At 40.1% G+C, this 20693-nt stretch overlaps 1 protein-coding gene across 1 annotated transcript in view; it reads left to right on the plus strand.

Moving 5' to 3' along the window:
* LOC149298169 (RPA-related protein RADX-like) overlaps window positions 1–18271 on the plus strand; it is a 67981-nt gene extending 49710 nt beyond the window's left edge. The window contains exons 17-22 of the mRNA XM_089487646.1: window positions 2977–3224; window positions 10858–10929; window positions 16335–16417; window positions 17074–17170; window positions 17553–17718; window positions 18153–18271. Of these exons, the coding sequence (XP_089343772.1) occupies window positions 2977–3224; window positions 10858–10929; window positions 16335–16417; window positions 17074–17170; window positions 17553–17718; window positions 18153–18271 (785 nt within the window). The remainder of the gene's footprint in view (window positions 1–2976; window positions 3225–10857; window positions 10930–16334; window positions 16418–17073; window positions 17171–17552; window positions 17719–18152) is intronic.
* Window positions 18272–20693: the final 2422 nt, after the last annotated feature.

A 20693-nucleotide genomic window follows, 5' to 3' on the forward strand; every position in this document is an offset into this window, starting at 1 on the left:
TTGTGCAGAGGTTCTGGACTGCCCTTGTCAGACTGATGTCGATGGACATTCTTCCTCTGTGGTGGCACAAGTGAGCTAAAACATGAGACGCTCCTGAGTGGAGACGCGCTGTGGGACAGGCTGTTAAGCAGCTGCTCGTTCTCCGTTGACTTGTTCTTTTTGTCCCTTTTGGGGTATTGCTTGGATCTCCAGTAAATTATACTAGGTTTCTGCTAATATCTGTTCCTGATTTCTTCTTGGGCCACATGACCTTTAGACGGGCATCTCATGTTTACAATCTGTTCTTTGTAGTTAAGGTGAGTAGAAAGAGCAACCAGTCCATAGATCTTTCCTGGCAGTGGATATTCTCCCAGTTTCCTTCTACCGTATTATTTATCTTTAGCTGTGTTTGTATTTATCAGGACCATAAAGTAACATTGTGCAAATGCAATTAAACACTGGCTCGTAGCCACGGAGCAATTTTCTTGTGATGAGTTAGAAGTAAACTTAACTATATGGCAGGGGTGTTATTAATACTATTTCAGCTCTTGGTTTGTTGAGTGATTATTTTAGTTTATTACTTTCGATTGGAGGTCATATAATTTTGTTTAAAAATTTGCATCATATTTACTTATAATCTCAGCTGTCGACGTTAAAGGTACCCAAACATTCAAGTCTCAGGTGTAACATAAAGGATCGTTACTGCAAATCTGTCTGGATATGGAAACAAACACTGCCGTTACTCTTTACCGTAATGTAATGTGAAATCGGAGGTTATACCATACATGGGTTGCCCTGCTTCGCAATACTTTACTAACGTATATGCTTGTGTCCTAAACTTAATGTTTTAGATAATCATAGTTATATAGGCTGAAAAAAGACATGCGTCTATCAAGTTCAGCCTTTCCCATATCTGTTAATTGCTGTTGATCCAAAAGTAGCAATTACTACATTAAATTCCTTGTGCAGCCGAAGCTCTGTCAATTTTATACACGGAAGCAGTGGCGACTCTAGAAACAATATATGGGGGGGGGGCACACAATATACCACAGTCAAACTGGGGGGGGCATAAATAATTTCCACCATTAAATCATACCACTGAAAACACACACACACACACACACACACACACATTGCCAAAAGTAATGTACTATGGAATGATACTTTTGTTGGACAATACAATACTTGATCATTCAACATGGGAAGCCTGAAGCCACAATTTAGTACGACTAATCCTTGAAATCCCTTAAACAACACAATACCTTAACTTTTCCACTAAATGATTTCAGGGCCTAATATTAGTCCCTGCTGCCTATATATATATATATATATATATATATATATATATATAATAATATAATATTAGACCCTGCTGCCGATAGCAGGTATAGATCAACACATTAACACACAAACCCAGCTTTGCATGTATAGGTATACAATAATATATGAAATGTAGCATTGCAGGTATAGATCAAATCAATACATGGAAACAGCATTGCAGGTATTAATCAACTGAACAAGACATACAAACCCTGTATTTGCAGGTATACATAAATAATGTATGGAAACATAGCATAGCAGATATGGATCTACAGAAGAACACACAAACCAAGCTTTGCAGGTACAGATCAATTGGAATTCACATAAAAACACGGCATTAAAGGTATATTTAAAACCCCCTAAATTACAGGGATAGATCACAGGTTGCACACCCCAACCACGCTGCCCACATAGAACCTGGCCAGCACCCAGATAACACACATAAGATTTGCCATCTTTGTCCCATATACACCCTGCCTGTGCCATCTTGTTCCCCAAGGCTCAAACATCCTGCTAGTGCCATCTTTGCCCTTCCACAATTATACATCTATGATACACACAAACACATTAACTCATGCTCTCCCTCATTCAGACAAATCATCCACATATTAACTCATGCTCTCCCTCATTCAGACAATTCATCCATTTTAAGAAACTACACCCCTTGGAGCTTCAAATGAGGGGCTACATGTATTTCTAGGACAAAAGTTGAGTGCACAAATAATGATGGAATATGTCGCTTTGGCTTGAAAATGTTTTTTCTAACCATAGCGACATGTTCATTTGTGTCTTGCGCACTCCAGGTTTGTACAAGAAACACATGCAGCCCCTCATTTGATGCGCCAAGGGATGTCGTTTTTGCAAATGTGTACTTTGTGCCATAATTTAACTTCCTACGTGAGCAGTAATGCCACGTCAAGGCTTCAACCCTAATTACTGATCATTCACACGCCTTTCATATCTCCATTCACTCACAGAAGCACACGCCATATTTTTTATTTTTTTTTACAATCTATATACCGTTGGAAAGGTGAGGCGATTACCTTTCCAATGGTATATGTTGGGAGTATGTAGCTGCTTAGATGCCTGAGATACAGGCATCTAAGCAGCATGCCCCCATACCTCTTTAACTGACAATTGTCAGTTGTTAATAAAGTTGCGCGGTGACGTCATCGGGCAGATCGGGTGGCCCCGGTGATGCCCTTCAGTGTGAGGGGCAGATCGCCGGGGTAGGTGGTGATGGAGGTCCACAGACCTCCATCAAGGTAAGATAGTGCTAGTGACGGCATGGTGCCGTCGTTGGCACCTGACTGGGACTGCTAGCGACGGCACCATGCCGTCGTTAGCAGTCAAGGACTGTCCTGGGTGGTTACAAATTCGGCGGGGGGGCAACAGGGGGGGCAAGGAATAAACTAGGGGGGGCAATTGCCCCCCTGTAGCGACGCCACTGCACAGAAGAGATATGAGCCGGTTAGTAATCCAGCCTGACCATTCTTCTACCTGCTACAAGATGTCTACATTTTGCTTCCCCTTGGTTATGGTTAAGAGAGCCTTCTGCCTGTCCCATGTTTGTTCTGAACTATATTCATCTATAGTAACGTTGTGTTTGGAATGTTTAGCTCTTATTCACTAGCCTCTTTTTTTCCTTTTTTTTTTTTTCTTTTCTTACGCTTTCAGGGACTAAAGACACTATTGCTATTATGATTAGCAATGAAAAGGGATTGGAGATTTTACAACTTGTCACGCAAGGCATCCAGGTGACCATGGTAATAGAAGTGGGAAAGAAACATGGAACCTGGATAAACCACTATTCCATCTTCTTTGTGTCTGTGTCCTTCTTCGTTGTTACAGCTGCCACCGTGGGTTATTTCATCTTCTACTCCGCGCGCAGGTGGAGAGTGACAAGAGCTCAGAACAAGAAACAGGTAAGCGAGTTAAAAATGGTGCTCGGTCTGGGATGGTGTGTATGCGGAGGACTATGGAACAGATTTTCGTCGTACTCCTTGTGTAGGTTCCTAATGAGCAGATACTTGTTCAACATTACAGCTTTTAAAGTATCATCGTTTTGGAGTTTTCCAGCTTTCCTGGTTTTTTTGTTTTGTTTTTCTTCTTTACAGCTCTGTATTTTGACCCAAAACTTACAGAATCTAGGAATATTGATTACAATTACTAATACTGTTTTAATGTTGACTGTAGGGTTTATGTGCCAAAATTTAAAAGGGTTATCATGCATTAGAGTTTACATGATGGCTGCAATAGTGGTTTTTCTTTCTTAAAGCCAGTAATAGGAATGTATTTCTAACCCTGTCATGCTTTTTTTCATCTATTCCTTCAATGACGTATAAACTTCATTGAAACCTGTATAAAGAATTGGCCCCCGGTCCTGACCTCGGCTCACCACAAGGGTAGAATAATTATGGAAATCCTGTTGTGGAGGGTGTTATTTGCACGAAACGTTTTGTTTATCCTCCATCAGTTATGTAGATACATGTCTAGACTACCAGGAAATGCTTTTGGTTAAATAATACAATAAACGGGTTTACTTTCCTTTTTTATTTTCTTTTTTTTTTTTAATTGTGCAATAACCTCTCAGTATTATCTATTTTCCTTTTGGTGTGAGGCCAGTAACTCCATACAGGGCTACTTCCAACCTAATCATCAGTACTAATTATACCTGTAAATTGTCCTGTCTTTTAACGCAGTGGTGCAAGCATTCCCAAACGGATCAAAGGTAGCACGACATTAGCTGATAGCTTTTCGAATGGAAAGATTGATGCAATAAATGCGTGACTGTTCTGGACTTTATTAACAGGAAATTAATCTGTGTTGGGCTGTCCAGCTGGACTTGGGCTGGACTGAACCTGATAAAACGTTTTTAAGTGATTCTTGGAAATGTCCAGAAAGTTTGATATATCACGGGGCACCATTGCTTTGGATAATGATACTTGCGTAGGAACAAATCTTTCATAGTCGATAAGAAGCATCCTTCCTGTTTGTCCAGATATAAAGACTCTGACCTTAATCAGTCCTTGGCCATGTCTTATATTCAGGGTAGTTCATGTATTAAATTCCCTCCCTGTATTGGCTTCTACCACTTCTGCTGGGAGACTCTTCCACCACCCTCTTGGTACAGTAAAGCATCCTTACCTTACATCTAAGAGTCAGACCCTTAATCTTTAGACTATGACTTCTTGTTCTAATATTTCTCCTCCTTTGAAATAAACGTCCATCTTTCTACTTTGTTGGCTCTAGAATTAGGCTGTAGCATTTACAGTCGGGACTAGTCAAATTACAGGTGTCATAGGACTGGTAGCTCCATATTTTTCCTGATGGCTCTTTTTATGTGTTCTGCAGTCTGGCACCCTTCTTTTTAAGCATCCAAAAAAAATAAAATCAATACAAATTATTTATAAAAATATATAAACTAATATGTCATAAACCTTGCCCAGCCCTGTTCTATGTACTTTAAATAAAATATAATTGTGTTAATTGTATAATTGCTATGTATTTAGCTTGCGCGCTGCCCTAGGCCACATCCAAGGAAGCTTTCCAGCTGCCCCACGTTACCTCTGTTGCTGGGATGTGAGTCCATCTCTGATGGACAATCCTTTACAATAATGAAAAACGCAATCTCTGTTTTAACTAATAACACAAATTATTGTATTGTTCTTATTCATATCGAATACATCATTCACACATTAACAGTGAGGGTTAGAATAAGTATGTGAACCCCTAGGGTAATGACTAGAAGTGGGCCCTCAGCCAAGAGGACTCCAAGGGTGCAAAGCAGAATGTTCAAGGTGGTGAAAAAGAACCCCAGTGTATCAACTAAAGGCTTGAAGGAATGATTGGGTTTGATTAACATCATGAGTCTATCATACGCAAAACAGGCATGGAGTCCATGGCAAGAAGGAAGCTGCTGCTCTCCAAAAAAGAAAACATTGCAGCGCCTGAAGTTTGCCAAGGAGCACCTAGGTGCTTGAACGCTGCTGGGAAAATGCTGTAATTTGCGGTCAGAAAATAAATGTAGCATTTTAACAGAATCAAAAACTACCTATTTTTTAAAAATTATTTATAAAACATTTTTTAATAAAACCCTCGACCTTAGATTGGCAAAGCATTTATGTATTTTTTAATTGTTTAGTCAATGTCACTAATCGAAACTAGATTGGGTGTTTTCCATTCGCATGGATTGTAAATGCCAAGTCATTTATTGGAAGGGTAACCAATTCTTAAGACAGTACTTGGCATACAGGAACATAGTGTTCAATGGAATAATTATGTTTTCAGTTTCTTTAATTATAGTGTATCAATGGCAGCAGTTACTTTTATTACAAGATTTAAGTATGAACTCACACTTTTGGGTTGCAGATGGAAGCCTGAACCTGTTCCTTTGTTCGTGCACTAAAGCAATATGTATACAATGTCTTTAAATGATTATAAACTCCCAACCGCAACCACAGTGTGCCAGATTACTTGAGTTTGTGTATATGTAAGATGGTTTTCAACAGTATAACACAATTGTTTTATTGCAGCGTGCGGCCTTTCTTATACGTGCGTAAAAACATATATCGTGCTGTCGGGCACGCTTATGCCATCAGGCGGCACATGGATTAAAAATTAGTGGCTTAGCTGCTTAATGTATCGAGCTGATGGGGAGCTCCACATTTAGCTTCTAGTTTATGTCAACAAGTGGAAAGGACCAGAGGCTTATTTTGTTTAGGGCACTGGGAAGCCATAATGGTGCCTCCCTTGCCAGGATAGGTATGGAAAGGGGGAAGGCGATGAGGAAGTACCATATAGAATTCCCTCCTCCATTCGAATCTCCAAATTATCGCGTTGAATAGACTTTGAACGGTCTACTGTAGTTATGAATGATGGCCCAGTCTATATCACTCACTCTATTCAATACTTCTGTGTCGCTGCAGTAATTTAGCCTTTCCCAATAGTCTCATAAACACATTGAGAGAAACTAGTCAATGTTAGAGCCTTGCGTTTGGGTATTTTCGCTTATTTTTTCTATAATTGAGTCTGTTCATACATGCAGTGTATTTAGCCATACAGTAATAGTTGAATTACAATTGCAGCAGTTATAGATTATTCATCATATCATGAATACATTTTTTTTTAAAAAATTTTTTAACATTGTTGATTAGTGAAGTTAATAAAAGCAATGGTGAGATGGGTCACGGGAGAAGAGAATCATAGGAATAAACAGCAGATTATTGGGTGAGGCTTTACAGTTGATGACTCGTTACTCCAAATGTTTGTGTACTGTCCCTTTAAACAGGGCCTTTAGCGAAGTCATTCTGTTTGTACAGGGAAGCTGCTCATCTTACAGTTCGTTACACTCACCGAGCTGGAAGTCTGTCGTCGGACACCGGCTGGCAATACGATTCTGCCGTCAGATCTTTCATTGGTTTTAGACCGATGGATAGAAACTGCATTTGTGTACCAAAAACATGTACATTCTTGCCCTTCCCCCATTCTTTTTTCCTATTTTGTAGTATGTGTTACAACATACATTCCTGTTCTAAAAGCTGACATTTAAGAAGACTTGCATCCACTGCAATGAACTGGAAGTGTAGCCTCTGCTCTTTCAGATATATATTTAGTTTAAGCCCCTGGGGCAGCTGAGATGTCTTCTAAAGGAGTTCCAGGGCAAGTTCTAATCTCTGCAGTCCGCCGGGGGGTGGGGTTGGAGCACTTTCTTGGCGTTCTGTTTTTCCCAGGGTCTCTGGTGTGTTTCTCGACCACTCAACATCGTGACCCCAGCAAGGCTTCAACACGGCCAGTGTTTGATTGCAAGACATGTTCAATGCGTGTTGCGGCCTAGCCTTGCATGCCTTGAAAGAACCCACATTTACGACCCCCAAACAGATGCTTATGGGGCGATATGCATCCATCTGTCGGGTGAAGTAAGGTGCTGAGTTAAAGAACACCACACTGAATACAGATACTGTTTGGGTTGTCTGGTAAGGCAGCTTAGAACTGCATGTTTGTGTGGAATATAGTAGTAGAGTAGTACCCTGCTTTACGACACTTCGCTAATGTGGTGCTGCCCGGTTATAATTGTGACGTGAGGACCTGTACCTCGGCTGGGTTTTCCTGGCAAACAGACACCAGTGGTCAACTCTCTGTGCCAGGCAGAACCAGGGTTGTAGGGAAGAAGGGGGACGCCGCTGCACCGTAGCCATGTTGGCGCTATAGCTAGCCATAGTTGTAGCGTTTTCAGTGCTTGCACTGCCCTGTAGAGGCCAGTGAGTTACCGTAGCAGACCACCCCAAGACATCAGACAAAACCAATGTTGAAGTGCGAACAGAACACACGTTATTGGGAAAACTCACAGCCGTTTATACACAAGAGAATCTGATAAGGAGCACAATCACATTATCGTAACAATGAATGTCTATGCAGCTTGGCGCCACGGTTTGGCCACCTAGTACAGCAACCTCCGCACAACCCCAAGTGGTTTCTGGGTGATCCTGAGGGAGCGGCAGTGACCCCGGAGTGACGCTGGATAGCTTGGGGTCGATAAATTGTCCAGCAAAAAGTGCCCTGATCAGTGGAAGGTACCCCAAACAGTTCAAAGTTCCCCGGGAATTGCCCGTCATGCAGCCGAGCAGAGGCTCCATAGCCCTGGCTGCTGAACCCCGGGCTGAGGACAGTGATAGAATCCGGGGTTCCCCTGTGAGCTCCCTCTTAGAACCAACCCCAAAAGGTACCCAACAGATCCACAAAAGAGCGTTCAGGCAAGGGGCATCCACGATATCTTGGGTCAAATGTCAGCAGGTACTTGCGTTAAACAGTTCCAGGGATATTGCGGCAAGGACCCGGTCGGGCGCAGGACAAGATGGGATTCCATGAAGTAAACTGGGTAAAGGATTAATCCAGGAGGCTCCGGTACACATAGGGTGTGATTATACTCCTTTTGGGAAAGATACAACAAATTATGTCTGTCTGATAATTATTGTATTATTTTGCTTGCTCTGCTCTTAAGAAGTTCCTTTGCTTGTGGAAATATGTTTTTAAGCTTTTATTCACATGGGGGGGGCTCGCTTTACTTAGGCGGTTTTTCTCTTTACAGTGGTGGTCTGGTCCCCACCCGGTATTAGCGGGGTATGTTTGTATGCCAAAGCATGATGTTCAGCTGATTATTTGGCCACTTGTGGGCTGTTATTGTTTCTTCTGGTGCGTCTCATCCTGTGATTCAGTACACCGGCATGTAACTTGCCTGAAACGTGAGATGTGTACACCCAGAAAGATCTGTTCCACGAAACCTGTTTGTTTCTATTATTAGGTTGAATTTAATACAAGGTAAGCCTTTTTTTCCTCTTGTGTAGTAATGGGGAATTTCCTCCTATAATAATAATTGCCCTACAGAAGAAACCCAGTTTAAATGTAGAGGGTGACTTTTAATACTGATGGTTCCTGGGGCGCCTCGGGTCGTTGTGTGACATGGACTTGGTGGAATTTTCTTTTACTCTCCTGTTATTTCCACTGGGATTTGCCCAGGTGTCGAGGTGAGATGGCATGGGGAGGAATAATCCTGCAGATGCCGAGATAAGGAAGTTAACCACTTTGTAACAAAAGAAAAGTAGTACTATATTACAGAACTCTGGCATTTGAGGCTGGGAAAGGTAGTACAGCGCTCTGGCCCTTTAAGCATTGTCGGGGTTAAATCCTTCTTGGTGAATAGGAGATCAGCCTTGGCTTGTTTCCTCTCTGCTAGTTACTGGCAAAATTGATGGCTGAGCGATCTAATGTGACAGTGCCCAAACGGAGACCCAAATGGTTCTGGAGAGACCCCAGTCCAATCTCCCTGCAATCTTGATCAACGGGTAGTCAGAAAGAGAAGCAGCTTTTAGAGATTCAAAGCACAATAATAATCATCCATACTTCTTGCGTTATAAAAAAAAAATATATATATACCCTATAGACAAAATATACTGCCCTTTTTTTTGCAGCTTCACATATCCTGGAAAGAAAACCAAAGTAGCGTTGCAACTTATTTGTAAAGCAGATTTTTTTTCTTTATTTATTTTAAATCTATTTAGTACCAGAAAGTAAAGTATTTTATACGCTTAATATTGGATGAGTGGATGCACAAAAAGCTGTCAAAATAACCATCGTGCAATACCCTGGGTTGTCTACTTTTCAGAAACGTATAGTTTTATGTAGCAGCTTTGAGTCTGAGCGCTATTTCAGATAGGTATTCTGAGTCTATTTTGAAAATATTACACACACACAAAAAATACAAATTGTATTAAAAGAACTGGAAAAGCAACCAAACTCCTGCTCTCTGATTGCAATAAGGAACTCATAGATTAGAGTTTCGAAAGCTTTTGAGTGCCAAATTTCATTTCAGATAAAAAAAAAAAAATGTATTCTGTATCAAAGCTAAATGATTAGGAGTAGAGGTTGATTCAGTGGTTGCTGATTACACAGTAGTTAAACTCAATAGACCTCCCCAGCTTTTGTTTATTCTTTTGACATTATCTCTTAAGAAATATTTAAAGTACAGGCTGGAGACAGCCCTGCCTACAATTACAGTTTAACCTACGGTGGACCTGAATAGATACAGAGCAGCGTCTGCTGGTCCAGCATGTCTTATGTTGACCTGTCTATAATCAGTGACTGGTACCACCAGCTCCGGAGATGTTCCACAAATGTACCCATCCTGTGCAGATCTGTGCGAAGCCGGATTAAATATTGGTTCGTATGGTGCTGTTAAGTTTTATGAGCCAAGTAATCGAAAGCTCTGCATGTGTCTGCTTTTAGCATTGCGTGTTTTACAAATGATATGTAATCCTGTTTATTGTACATCCCGCTCGGTGTATTACTGTGGCCCATCTTTCTATGAATTGGGTTCTGCCACCGTCACGGATTCAAACATAAATCCTTTATTAAAACTAGCAATTAGTGCAGGTGTTTTGGAGATATGTGCTTTGGAAACGCCCACTTCCCCTCCCACTTAAAGCTATCTGGGACTAGCCCCCCCCTTGTAAAGCCAAACTCCCAAGAGAGGGAGAGCTGAGGGTAGCCTACATTGGGATGCTCCCAGGTATGTAAATCTGTCACTAGTAACAACCCTTACACTGATTGCATGCGGGAAATCAAACATAATTGTACACTTTGTCTCTGTCAATGAATCTTGGCCAATACATCTCTGTTTATACCTACAATATCGGAATCTATAGGGAAAGATTGCTAATAAATTGCCTGTGCTAGATTTACCTCTGGTATTGATCCGAATCCTAAATTCATCCGCCTTTCCTGTTTACCCATCCTGAGAAGCAATCAACATCCATGAGAGGGAAGGAAAACTCAAATGCTAGGTGGCTGCTACTACAATGTATAAGTAGGAATGTAGTAAATGACGTTGACCAGCATCAGAGTACATTGTTATGCTTCGAGGGTGTGTGATAGAGATATTATATATAATATGTGTGTGTATATATATTTTCAAGCAAAGTATATTTTCAAGGACATATAACGTATACTATACGTTTTTGAATATCTGAAATTCTTAGCATTTGCACGATATTTTTCTTGCAGAAAAAATTACAAGATGAAGCAAAAAAGGCAATCAATCAGCTTCAACTTCGCACCATCAAACAAGGAGATAAGGTAAGGTTATCTGCCATTTCTTTGGGATTTTCCATTTTTCCTTTGTCCTCTGTAGCATTTACATAATTAGAATATGTAAGTTTAGATATCTAACTTCATGTAATGTAAATGTATCACCTTGCATTTACTACCATTGTCTATGCCAAGAAGCCCATCTTCAGTTCCAGCACACAATACAGAACCTTCCCAAACTGTATGTTGGGATTGGATCCCCCAAGATTCAATGAAAATGTTATTCTGATGGTACAAACATATTTACATCAAAAAGCCACCAATGTGTTGCAGTGTGTTTCCTGGCTTTTTGGGTAAGATCAAGTGAGAGGGAAAGCTTGGCCCCCTGCATTTTGGCTGCCATTTTTCCTTGAAGACGTTAGACTATCTGGCCCTCCCTGGGCTGCTTTGACCTGGGCCAGGGAAGGAAGCAGCTGCATATCCCCACGTGGAGAGTGCAGAAGAAGAGGAATGGGGGGGGGTTGTTCTATACTGTGGTCCTACCACTTCTTGGTGGTTTGCATGTAGGCTAAACCTCTGCGATACCTTAAACATTCATTTCAAAACACAAATGTCTTCAGTAGTGAACATTTAATACACCTACTGTAAGAATGAGTTTGTTGGACTGGTTTATCAGAGGCTTGCACTTTCTTATCTCATTGCCGTGTGTGGTTACTGCTGAAATATTATCCTGTTGTGTATACTGCAGTAAATAGGAGCATTGTGACCCATCTATGAAACACCTGCCTAACATTCAGAGCCAGAGAATGCTTTGGCTCGCTGAGAATCATATATATATGTTGGGCCCACAGAGCCTTGCCCTTCCGGTTAGCCTGTTCTGGAGCGTATCGTGTAGAACGCATAGGAATTAACTGAACAAAAGGTTCTTGTGTTACATTGAACCCTTTCGTCCTACACACAAACAGCATTGAAGCACAGGGGTCTACTTTATTAATGATCCACATGATCATTGTTTATCTCTGTGCTGTTGCCTTGTTTTAAGGGTAGGTGAGGAGTATGGAGAGAACAGTAATATGATGAGGTTGCTAATCCTGACACCCTGCAAATTAATTAAAGAGTTTGCCCAACAAGCTATAAGTAGCTTTAATTAATGAGGATAGAGATAATGACATGGCTAGATGTCTGACGAAGCAGGTCTCGTATATAGAGTTGTTGAGGATGCTACAATAATACAGGCAGTGTAATGTCAGTGGATGATTTGGGATTATAAGAAGGTCACCGGCAGCAATCTTTACTTGACACTGAGTGTGGTAGCTGAGCAATTGCCCACCACTGAGAAAGATGGCAGCATGTTGTAGACATAAATCAGGACTGTGTGTGGGGAGTCGCACATTGTCGCGTTGCTTGACCTGACGGTAGGAGAGGAGGCGCTGCCTTGAGCTGCCATGTTAGTGTGAGTGTCCGGTGGGTGTCAGGATATGTTAGTATGTGTGTTAGTGTATGGTTGTTAGTGTGAGTGTCCCTCCAAAGATCAGGCATAGTGCTTCTTGCAAGGTCTTTCCTCTGGCCTCATCCCCCGAGAACCACAATTGTATGGTGTATGTTGTAGTCCATAGCAGCTGCAGTGTTGTTGTTTTTGTCTCTGCTCAATTATATCTGTACTACAGGAAAATCTGAGCAATGGAACTGAACTCCACTGTATATAGAACTTGTCCCTTGCAGGGAATGCCTGTTAATTTGACTGCTGTTAATGCTAGGGGCTTCCTACAATCCATGGTTACAATCAGTGCCCTTTAAAAATACAGTGAGGCTATCCCAAAAAGGGAATAGACACATTTAATAATTTTGTCGAAGCCTATTGTTATGTATTCATAATAAACGTAGGCCCCCTGGCTGTTCTTTCTGGACGTAATTCTTGATTATATACAAAGACTCCAGTTTTTGTCTGCTTGCCGCAAATGCACCCACACACCAAGGCTCGGGGACATCAGTCGCCTTTCCTTAAATGTTAATTCATACCTGCGAAGGCTCTTGCTCTGCTCCTAAGCAAAATTTAATATTTTACTTTGGGTCCACACAAATAGGACTATAATTTTGCTGTAACCCTGTCCCACCAAGCTAGGTATATGGTAAATTCGAGAGAACACTCCATCTTATTATGTTGACTCTTGGTTGGAAATGCACTTGTCTGGTAAACAACATCACGTTATTTCTAGAGGGAGCTCCAATCCGTGAGTCACAGCCCGATAACCGCCTCTCTTTCTACCTGTATTCTTCCTTTATGACCTCAGCAAGATCCCTTGGGTGATTAGCGTCTCCTGTGTGCTCTTACAGGCCAGGTGTTGTTCTAACATTGCTTGACTTCTGACGTTCGTGTATTGTGCCTGAGAAACTTTACCTCTCGCAGGAATCTTTGCCTCGTTACAATACATATTGTTGAATTGGTCATATTATGGCTTGATTTTAAAGGTGGTGTTCCACTTAGACAAAGCATTTGTTCTGTAGTCTGCAAATATAATAAACCTTAGCAGTTCTTTCATTTTATGTTTTAAACTAAAGCTGTAATCCCATAAAGACACAGCATTCTTAAATAAACCATGTCAGTTTAGGGTGACAACCAGTCAGTGCCAGCACCAGGCAACATTTTTCATGATTAAGGAGTGATATATCTAGGAAAGGTTTGGTCATTAAACTATACTGGCGCTGGAACATATGCATAATGTTTCATTTCAAATGGCCAGATATTTTCGTGTTATGCTTATTTTTCCCTAACTACCTAGCATTGTTGGAATTCTAATTGCATAAGTGGCTATTCTGTGATATTGTTAACTGGAAAGGCACGGTACTTTTTTTTTCAGTCTAGCAGAACAAGGGGTTGTTTTGACAAAATGTGAACACGGAATATGCTTTCTGTGGTCTTGACGTACTTCTAAAACTTTGTGGGAATACATACATATACCTACTATTGCTGAGTTTGGCTATGTTTAAAGGTTTTACTTTGGGATGTTAACACATCAGGGTTTCAGACTTACTTTAAACAAAATTGGTTAAGGGTTAAACACTTTGTTTGGAACTGTTTGAGTCAATGTTGAACCTTGGATCAAATCTAGAAGAAATAAAGCAAAGCGTTGCAGGCTCCAACTCTTAAAATAACATTTTGACTGCATATTAGAACTATGGATGAGACAAAGCACTACACGATTAAGTTCTTTCTTGACGTTTAACAAAACTAGTAAATGTGTCTTTAATGCTCCAAGTAAAGCAACAGGTCCACTTTAAATTTACATGATGTCTTACCGCATTGGCAATCCAGGGTTAAAGAATGCATTGGAAAAATACTTAATATTTTTTTCTCTTTAATAATTTAACAAAATGCCAAGTGAGAGAACAGCTGAAAATAAGAATCTAAAATCAATATTGGGTGCGACCACTCTTTTTGCCTAGCCGCACTCGCACAAAGTCAAGAATTTGTAGGTATATAGTTGGGTGTATGATTAAATAATTATAGCAACGGGTGCTAATGATCATCAAGTTAATATGAAACACAATCATTAACTGAAACAACTGTGTACGAGGAAGAAAACTGGGTGAGGAACAGCCAAACAGGATGAGGTTGTCGAAGACCGTTTAATGTCAAGTCATAGACCATGGCAAGGGCACAGCAGCAATACACAATATTGTATCAGCAAGGTCAAGGCAGATACTGGTGTACAGATGTTCTGGTAAAGCTCCTTTGTAGAACCTGAAAGAAATGGGCGATGTTGAGGAGCGTAGACGCAATTGTCGGCCAAGGAAATTTAGTGCAGCAAGGGATCTTCATGGAAGGCTTGTAGCGAAAAAGCCATACCTCTGATGTGGAAACCAGGCCAAGCAACTCAACTATTCACAAAAAAAATACAGAAACTGCAGTGAAGAAAAATGGCGGCAGGCGCTCTGGACTGATGGGTTGGCTATAGCAGAAGGCAGTTTGTTTTCTGAAGAACGGTACAAGAGTAAGTGTGTGTGCAGGCAACCGTGAAGCATGGTGGAGGTTCCTTGCAAGTTTCGGGCTGCATTTCTGCAAATGGAGTTGAGGATTTGATCAAAAGTAATGGCCTCCTCATTGCTGAAAAGTACAGGCAGTAATTATACATCATGCAATACCATCAGGGAGACCTCTAATTGGCCCCAGAATTGTTCTGCAGCATAAACATGACACCAAGCATACAGCCAAAGCTATTAGGAACTTCTTTTCAGCGTAAAGAAGAACATGGAGTCCTGGAAGTGATGGTATTTTGCTTTTGGAGGCAAAGGGTGGTCACACCGAATATTTGATTTAGATTTTTCTTCTGTTCACTCACTTTGCATTTTGTTAACGGATAAAAATAAACTATTAACATGTCTATTTATTTAAACATTCTTTTAAAACTTTTTTCCCACCTGGCTAAATCTTTTGCACAGTACTGTATATTAATGATCCATGTAATAAAGAATTGATAAATGTGTAAATTAATCCATTTCATAAGACTATAAGCTTATACATGAAATTATTGTTACAAAGTTAATAATTTGTAAATATTGCTTTTCTAAATGATAAATGCATTCATTTGTTAATCAATTCAATGCTCATTAAATAGATAAATGTATTGATAAATGAACCAACATAAGTGAAGCAATATGAATCTACAAAGAATGGAGCTCACTGTGCCTGTCGCTTCTGTTCTGCATATCTTTCAAGCTTGCAAGGGTCATGTGATGCTGCGTGATTCCGTATCCCTCAGTCTCCTGCTCCTCTTCTCCGTCCTCCAGGTGCCCCTGACACACACACACACACACACACACACACACACACACACACACGATAATGCCATATGCCGACATCCACACATGCTAACACCATGCACAAACATTCGCTTAAAGACTTGCACACCATACACATAATATACAGACTCTAACACGATACATACACATTTATGGTAACACACACAAAACCGGTCCCTTCTACCTGGGGGGGTCACGTACTGTACGTTATGTGACCCCCCAGGGATTTCTTGTGGCACCCACTTAACTGCGCCCTTGCAGCCAAGCAGAGGGAGCTGTATTTCAGCGCTACCACCTTGTCCTCCAAAACTCCGGGCACCAGGACGTGATTTCTGGTTGCCATGGTGACCTGGTGCCCGGGGTTTTGCGAGCCTTGGGTTAACCATCTACAAGATTTATACATCCGGGTTTATGTGTCACCTTCCAACAAATTTTTTCTTTCTGTCTAAAGTCTAAAGTGTGTTTATACTCTCCATAAAACCGATTAACAAACATATATACTCATAGGACTTTGCAACTGTTTCCGATAAGGGGTATAATAACTTATTAATCGTTATTGTTCGTTACAAAATGTGGGGAATGTGAACAGGAAAATGGATGCGTGTTCTGCTTCCGTTTTACGCCTGACTCATGTTTTGTATTGATGTCCCCAGGTGCTTGGGCCAGATGGTGATAGCTGTGCCGTGTGTATCGATACCTACAAGCCAAATGATGTCGTGCGCATATTAACCTGCAAGTACGTCTGAGCTGTCAATGTTTAAGTGTCCATGACATTACCACCCATGCTGTAAAATTCATGATGTGATGCAGAAGATCCTTTTAGGTATAGATTGACAGCCTGGGTGCCATGTCAAGACCTCGAAAGGCTTCCTTCCAATTTTCAGAACTAAAATGTAACCATTACGTTGGTCCTTCTGGGTTGGGCTTTAAAAAGGTCAAAATAGCCTAAATGTTTCAACCTGCTAAAAATTGTAGTCTAATGCCACAGGGATAATCTAGATTAAGTGCAATTTGTTTCTTATCCTATAATTCAGATTTGCATTAGTCATGGAAAATAGTTTTAATATTGGGGATTAAGTAGCTAACCAAAGCTTGTGCAATGTTAACCACAACCCTGATGAATTTGGTATAAATGGGTAATTTTTCTTGGGCATTACATTTTGTAGATGTATACGCGTAGGAATCAGGAAATTGATATGCTAGTTCTGCCACTTCTTGTAGAGATCTCTACCACCATAAAATATATAATATAGTGAGATTACTTTCCTGAAAAACGCCAAATTTATACCAGACGTAATATCTGGAGCAATAATTTCAGTCGGTTACGTATGGCACATTGTTCTCAATCTTCCCGTTCTTCAGTACGTTGAATGTCTTTCTTTTTCTCCGCAGTCACTTCTTCCATAAGAACTGCATTGATCCCTGGTTACTTGAACACAGGACATGCCCAATGTGCAAGTGTGACATCCTGAAATCTCTAGGAATTGCTGTAAGTTCTATTCCTGACCATAAATTCACCTTCTAGAACTACCGGTAACATTATACACGCAAGGTTGTTCCTGATGTGATGAACTTTATTCTACAAGTAATGACACCCATGCTTTTTCATTTGGGTTTTCTTGTCTTCTTAGCCGAGCTGTATACTGAACTACAGATCTTATTCAGGTGGTCCCAAAAACCTAAAGTGAACACGCATTAGTAATTTGGTGGAGCGTTGTTTGCACAGTTCTGAGGTTTATGTGTGCAGGTGTATCCACACCTCATGACACGAGAGCACCTCCTGCTGCTAACAGAGGATATGGCGACTGCTGATATATGTATCTTTTTTTTTTTATTTGGTTTGTGTTCATGGCAACTTTTCTTATCCAAAGGCCGATGAAGAAGAGCAAGACACCAATGCTGCAATTGCTTCAGTTTCCAGTGAGCTCCAGAGAAACTCGACGCACGTAGAAGACGAGACCCGCAGTGATAATGCATCCTCTGGATACGCCTCTGTCCGAGGAGCTGAAGAGCCAGCAGAAGATACAGGAGTAGTTTGTAAGTATATAGCAACTAAATTCAAGCCTTCAGTGACTCAAACCTTAAAGTATTTTGCACCAAATTGACTATATTTGGAGAATAAAACTAAATAAATTTGACACCTAGAAAACTTACCTGACTACTATTCGTGACCACAAGCTAGGTCTGTAGAAGTCTCCTTACCAGCTAAATGATGTATTATGTAGTGTCAGCTCAGCCCTTCTTGTAAGACAAATGTTCCACGGAATGCCCATCATAATGAATTTAGTAAGCTGTAAGTTCTACAGCAATGCCCCAGTTTATCGAATAACCATCATCCTTGGTATACCAAATGCAAAATCATAATTCTGTTTCCCCTGATACTGAGATCATGGGAGACCTGGCGGAGGGGGGAAAAGTGCTTATCTTAAATACATTTTTATGTACCTTTTTTATTTTTATTTTATCAATAGATGACGAAATAGACCTTGTAAACAATGAAGTGCATGCTACAGCGATTGAAGTTCTCCCTCAGCTGGACAACCCAACTTTTGAAAGTGAAGAAAGCTATGTTCGTGAGATGAAGTCATGATTTTTAAACAATAAAAGGCTGTACAAATCTGTATTTTTCCAGCCAGTCAAATGACATATTTAGTCCAACTTGAATTAGAGGTTGACCAGCAGTAATTTTATTCCATTGTTGTTAATTTTAAAAATAGTAAATATATACCATTAAAAACATGGACGTTAAGGGTGCGAAACTATTTTAAATCTCAAGCATTTTTTTTAATAACCAATATTACCGGCAAAATATTTTACATTGGTGCATTCTTAGATGCAATATTCTTTCCAATACATGTAAGGCTTTGATAAGTCCATTTTTTTTTTTTATTATTTTTTTTTTTTATTGCATCCAAATTTTCTATTTTTATACAAAAAGTAATAGATTCTTACCTATCCAAGTCTTAGACCGGCCAATTTACATGTTGTTCTTTATTTTAGGAATAATGTGAAGTTCATGTAACCATGGGTTGAAGGGAATATGACTTCGTTCAAGGTGGCCAAAAGGCCATTTAATATATATGTATACTTTTTTGTTTTAAATGTATAACTTTTAGTGGTTAACATCTTCTCGATGCAGATTTTAATACCTCTCAAAGACAGTAGACCCCCCAAAAATCATGAAATAAACAAACATACAAGTATGGTGATTCATAGAAATTATAACTAAAATCTTCTATCTTGGCTCCCCTTGGTGATGTCCTTGACATATGCCCAATGCCTCGGCCACGATTTCATGTACCATACATAGTTCAGAAGCTTCCGGCACCCAAAATGACTATTTGGGCTAAGAAACCGGACTTTGTGTTACACTATAGACCGTGCCTTAAATTCCAGGGTAATTTGTGTGTATAAATGAAATCACAAATACATCGGATATAGTTAAGCAGGCCACATACTACAAAAGATTATTTTACAACAAACGTCTTATTAATACACAGCTTATGTTCATAAAATAGTCGGTATGCTCATTTGTCATTCAGTACAGCCCTGGCTGTTTTCCCTACTTTAACAATTAATAGTTAGCAAGAATACTGCCATTACTGTGACGTTACTGCTCGGCTGGGGGCTACCTCAATCAGCTGCTGGTTTTAGCCACATCTGTTTTATACCCCCCCCCCCCGCTCTTTCACTGGTTATTAGGTTTATTTTTTTATTTCCTTTGCACACTCACTAGTGATTTATACATCTCGGCTTTCAATTTCTTATTTCTCTCAAAACGTACCCTTGCACAGAACACTTTTAGAAACATTCTTCTCCAGTGCGGGTAACAGCCCTCGCTTGGTAATGTACCAGCGCAGGCTTCTGCCATCCAGTTTGTTCACCGCTGTGTAGAAACTGGTAGAATTCTGGGTTAAACTCACAGAAATATATTATCTCGGGAAGCAAGGACGTATGTGTGGGATTCAGATTCGACCAATAACATCTAGGTGTTTTGGGGGTTTTTTTGTACCTTTTTGAATATCTGTGTAAGAAATTAATGGAAAATAATTTCAAATGGCTTTATCCATCTAAAATCGCGACTGAATTTTAGGAGACTGGTGGGCTTCGTATACTTATGGCCAAGTTTGGTAAAGTTTTGATGGGTCCCTCTGCACCTAACTCCAACCGATGTGAGTGTATTGATGGTTTGAGGAACATCAAGAGCTGGTATGAGTACATTCATTGGTTCAAAGTTTAAGGTTACACGACTTACTACCTATAATGATGGTGCTGTTTGGTTTTGTGAATGCACCACAAATGGAGCAACATATGTTGGGAGGTAGCATCCTGTTTTATTCTGTGTATTTATCCCAATAAGGAGGTTCAAAGACATTTTAAGTCAAAATTTGATATGGCTGAAAAACTTTTTTAAAACGTTTCAATGAAGTTGATTTGGTGGGCTACCATCTGTATAGTTATGGCTGTGAAACAGAGTGGGCAGCAGGGAAGGGCCTGTCCTTTTTGAAAATGAAAATTTTATTTTTGATTATGGACTTATTTTAACTAATTCTATTCAGCTATAAAATTGTCTATACCCTCTACATTGGCTTATTGCAGTGTTCTGCGTATGCCTAATGTTCTTGTATCCATCCCATAGTCTATAATTAAATTATAACGCACTTTATTTTTGTCTGTTTATGCAGTAACATTTATATTTAATGAAATGTGAACAGATGTGTGAGTGATAAATAATGGTTGAGATTACTATTTGTTAATGTTTAGCAATAAAAAAAAATATTTGAGAAACTCTAAAATGCTGTAAATATATTGATTGTATTGCTAATTTTGTGTAAATAAATACATTTGACTACTTCATCTTGCGGGGTTTACAATGGGAATTCATATGCCGTAGATGAAATATAAACCCGCTTCTGTGTCTATCACCCTCAATTCTACATAAATTGGGTTAAAAGATATTGGGGGGGGCAAGCAGGAAATTGCCATTTGATGAACAAAGTGGGTGATGGCAG

Source organism: Sceloporus occidentalis, unplaced genomic scaffold, assembly GCF_023333645.1.
Source record: "Sceloporus occidentalis isolate IW3139 unplaced genomic scaffold, rSceOcc1.0.p SCAF_34, whole genome shotgun sequence".
NCBI classification, from domain to species: Eukaryota; Metazoa; Chordata; class Lepidosauria; order Squamata; family Phrynosomatidae; genus Sceloporus; species Sceloporus occidentalis.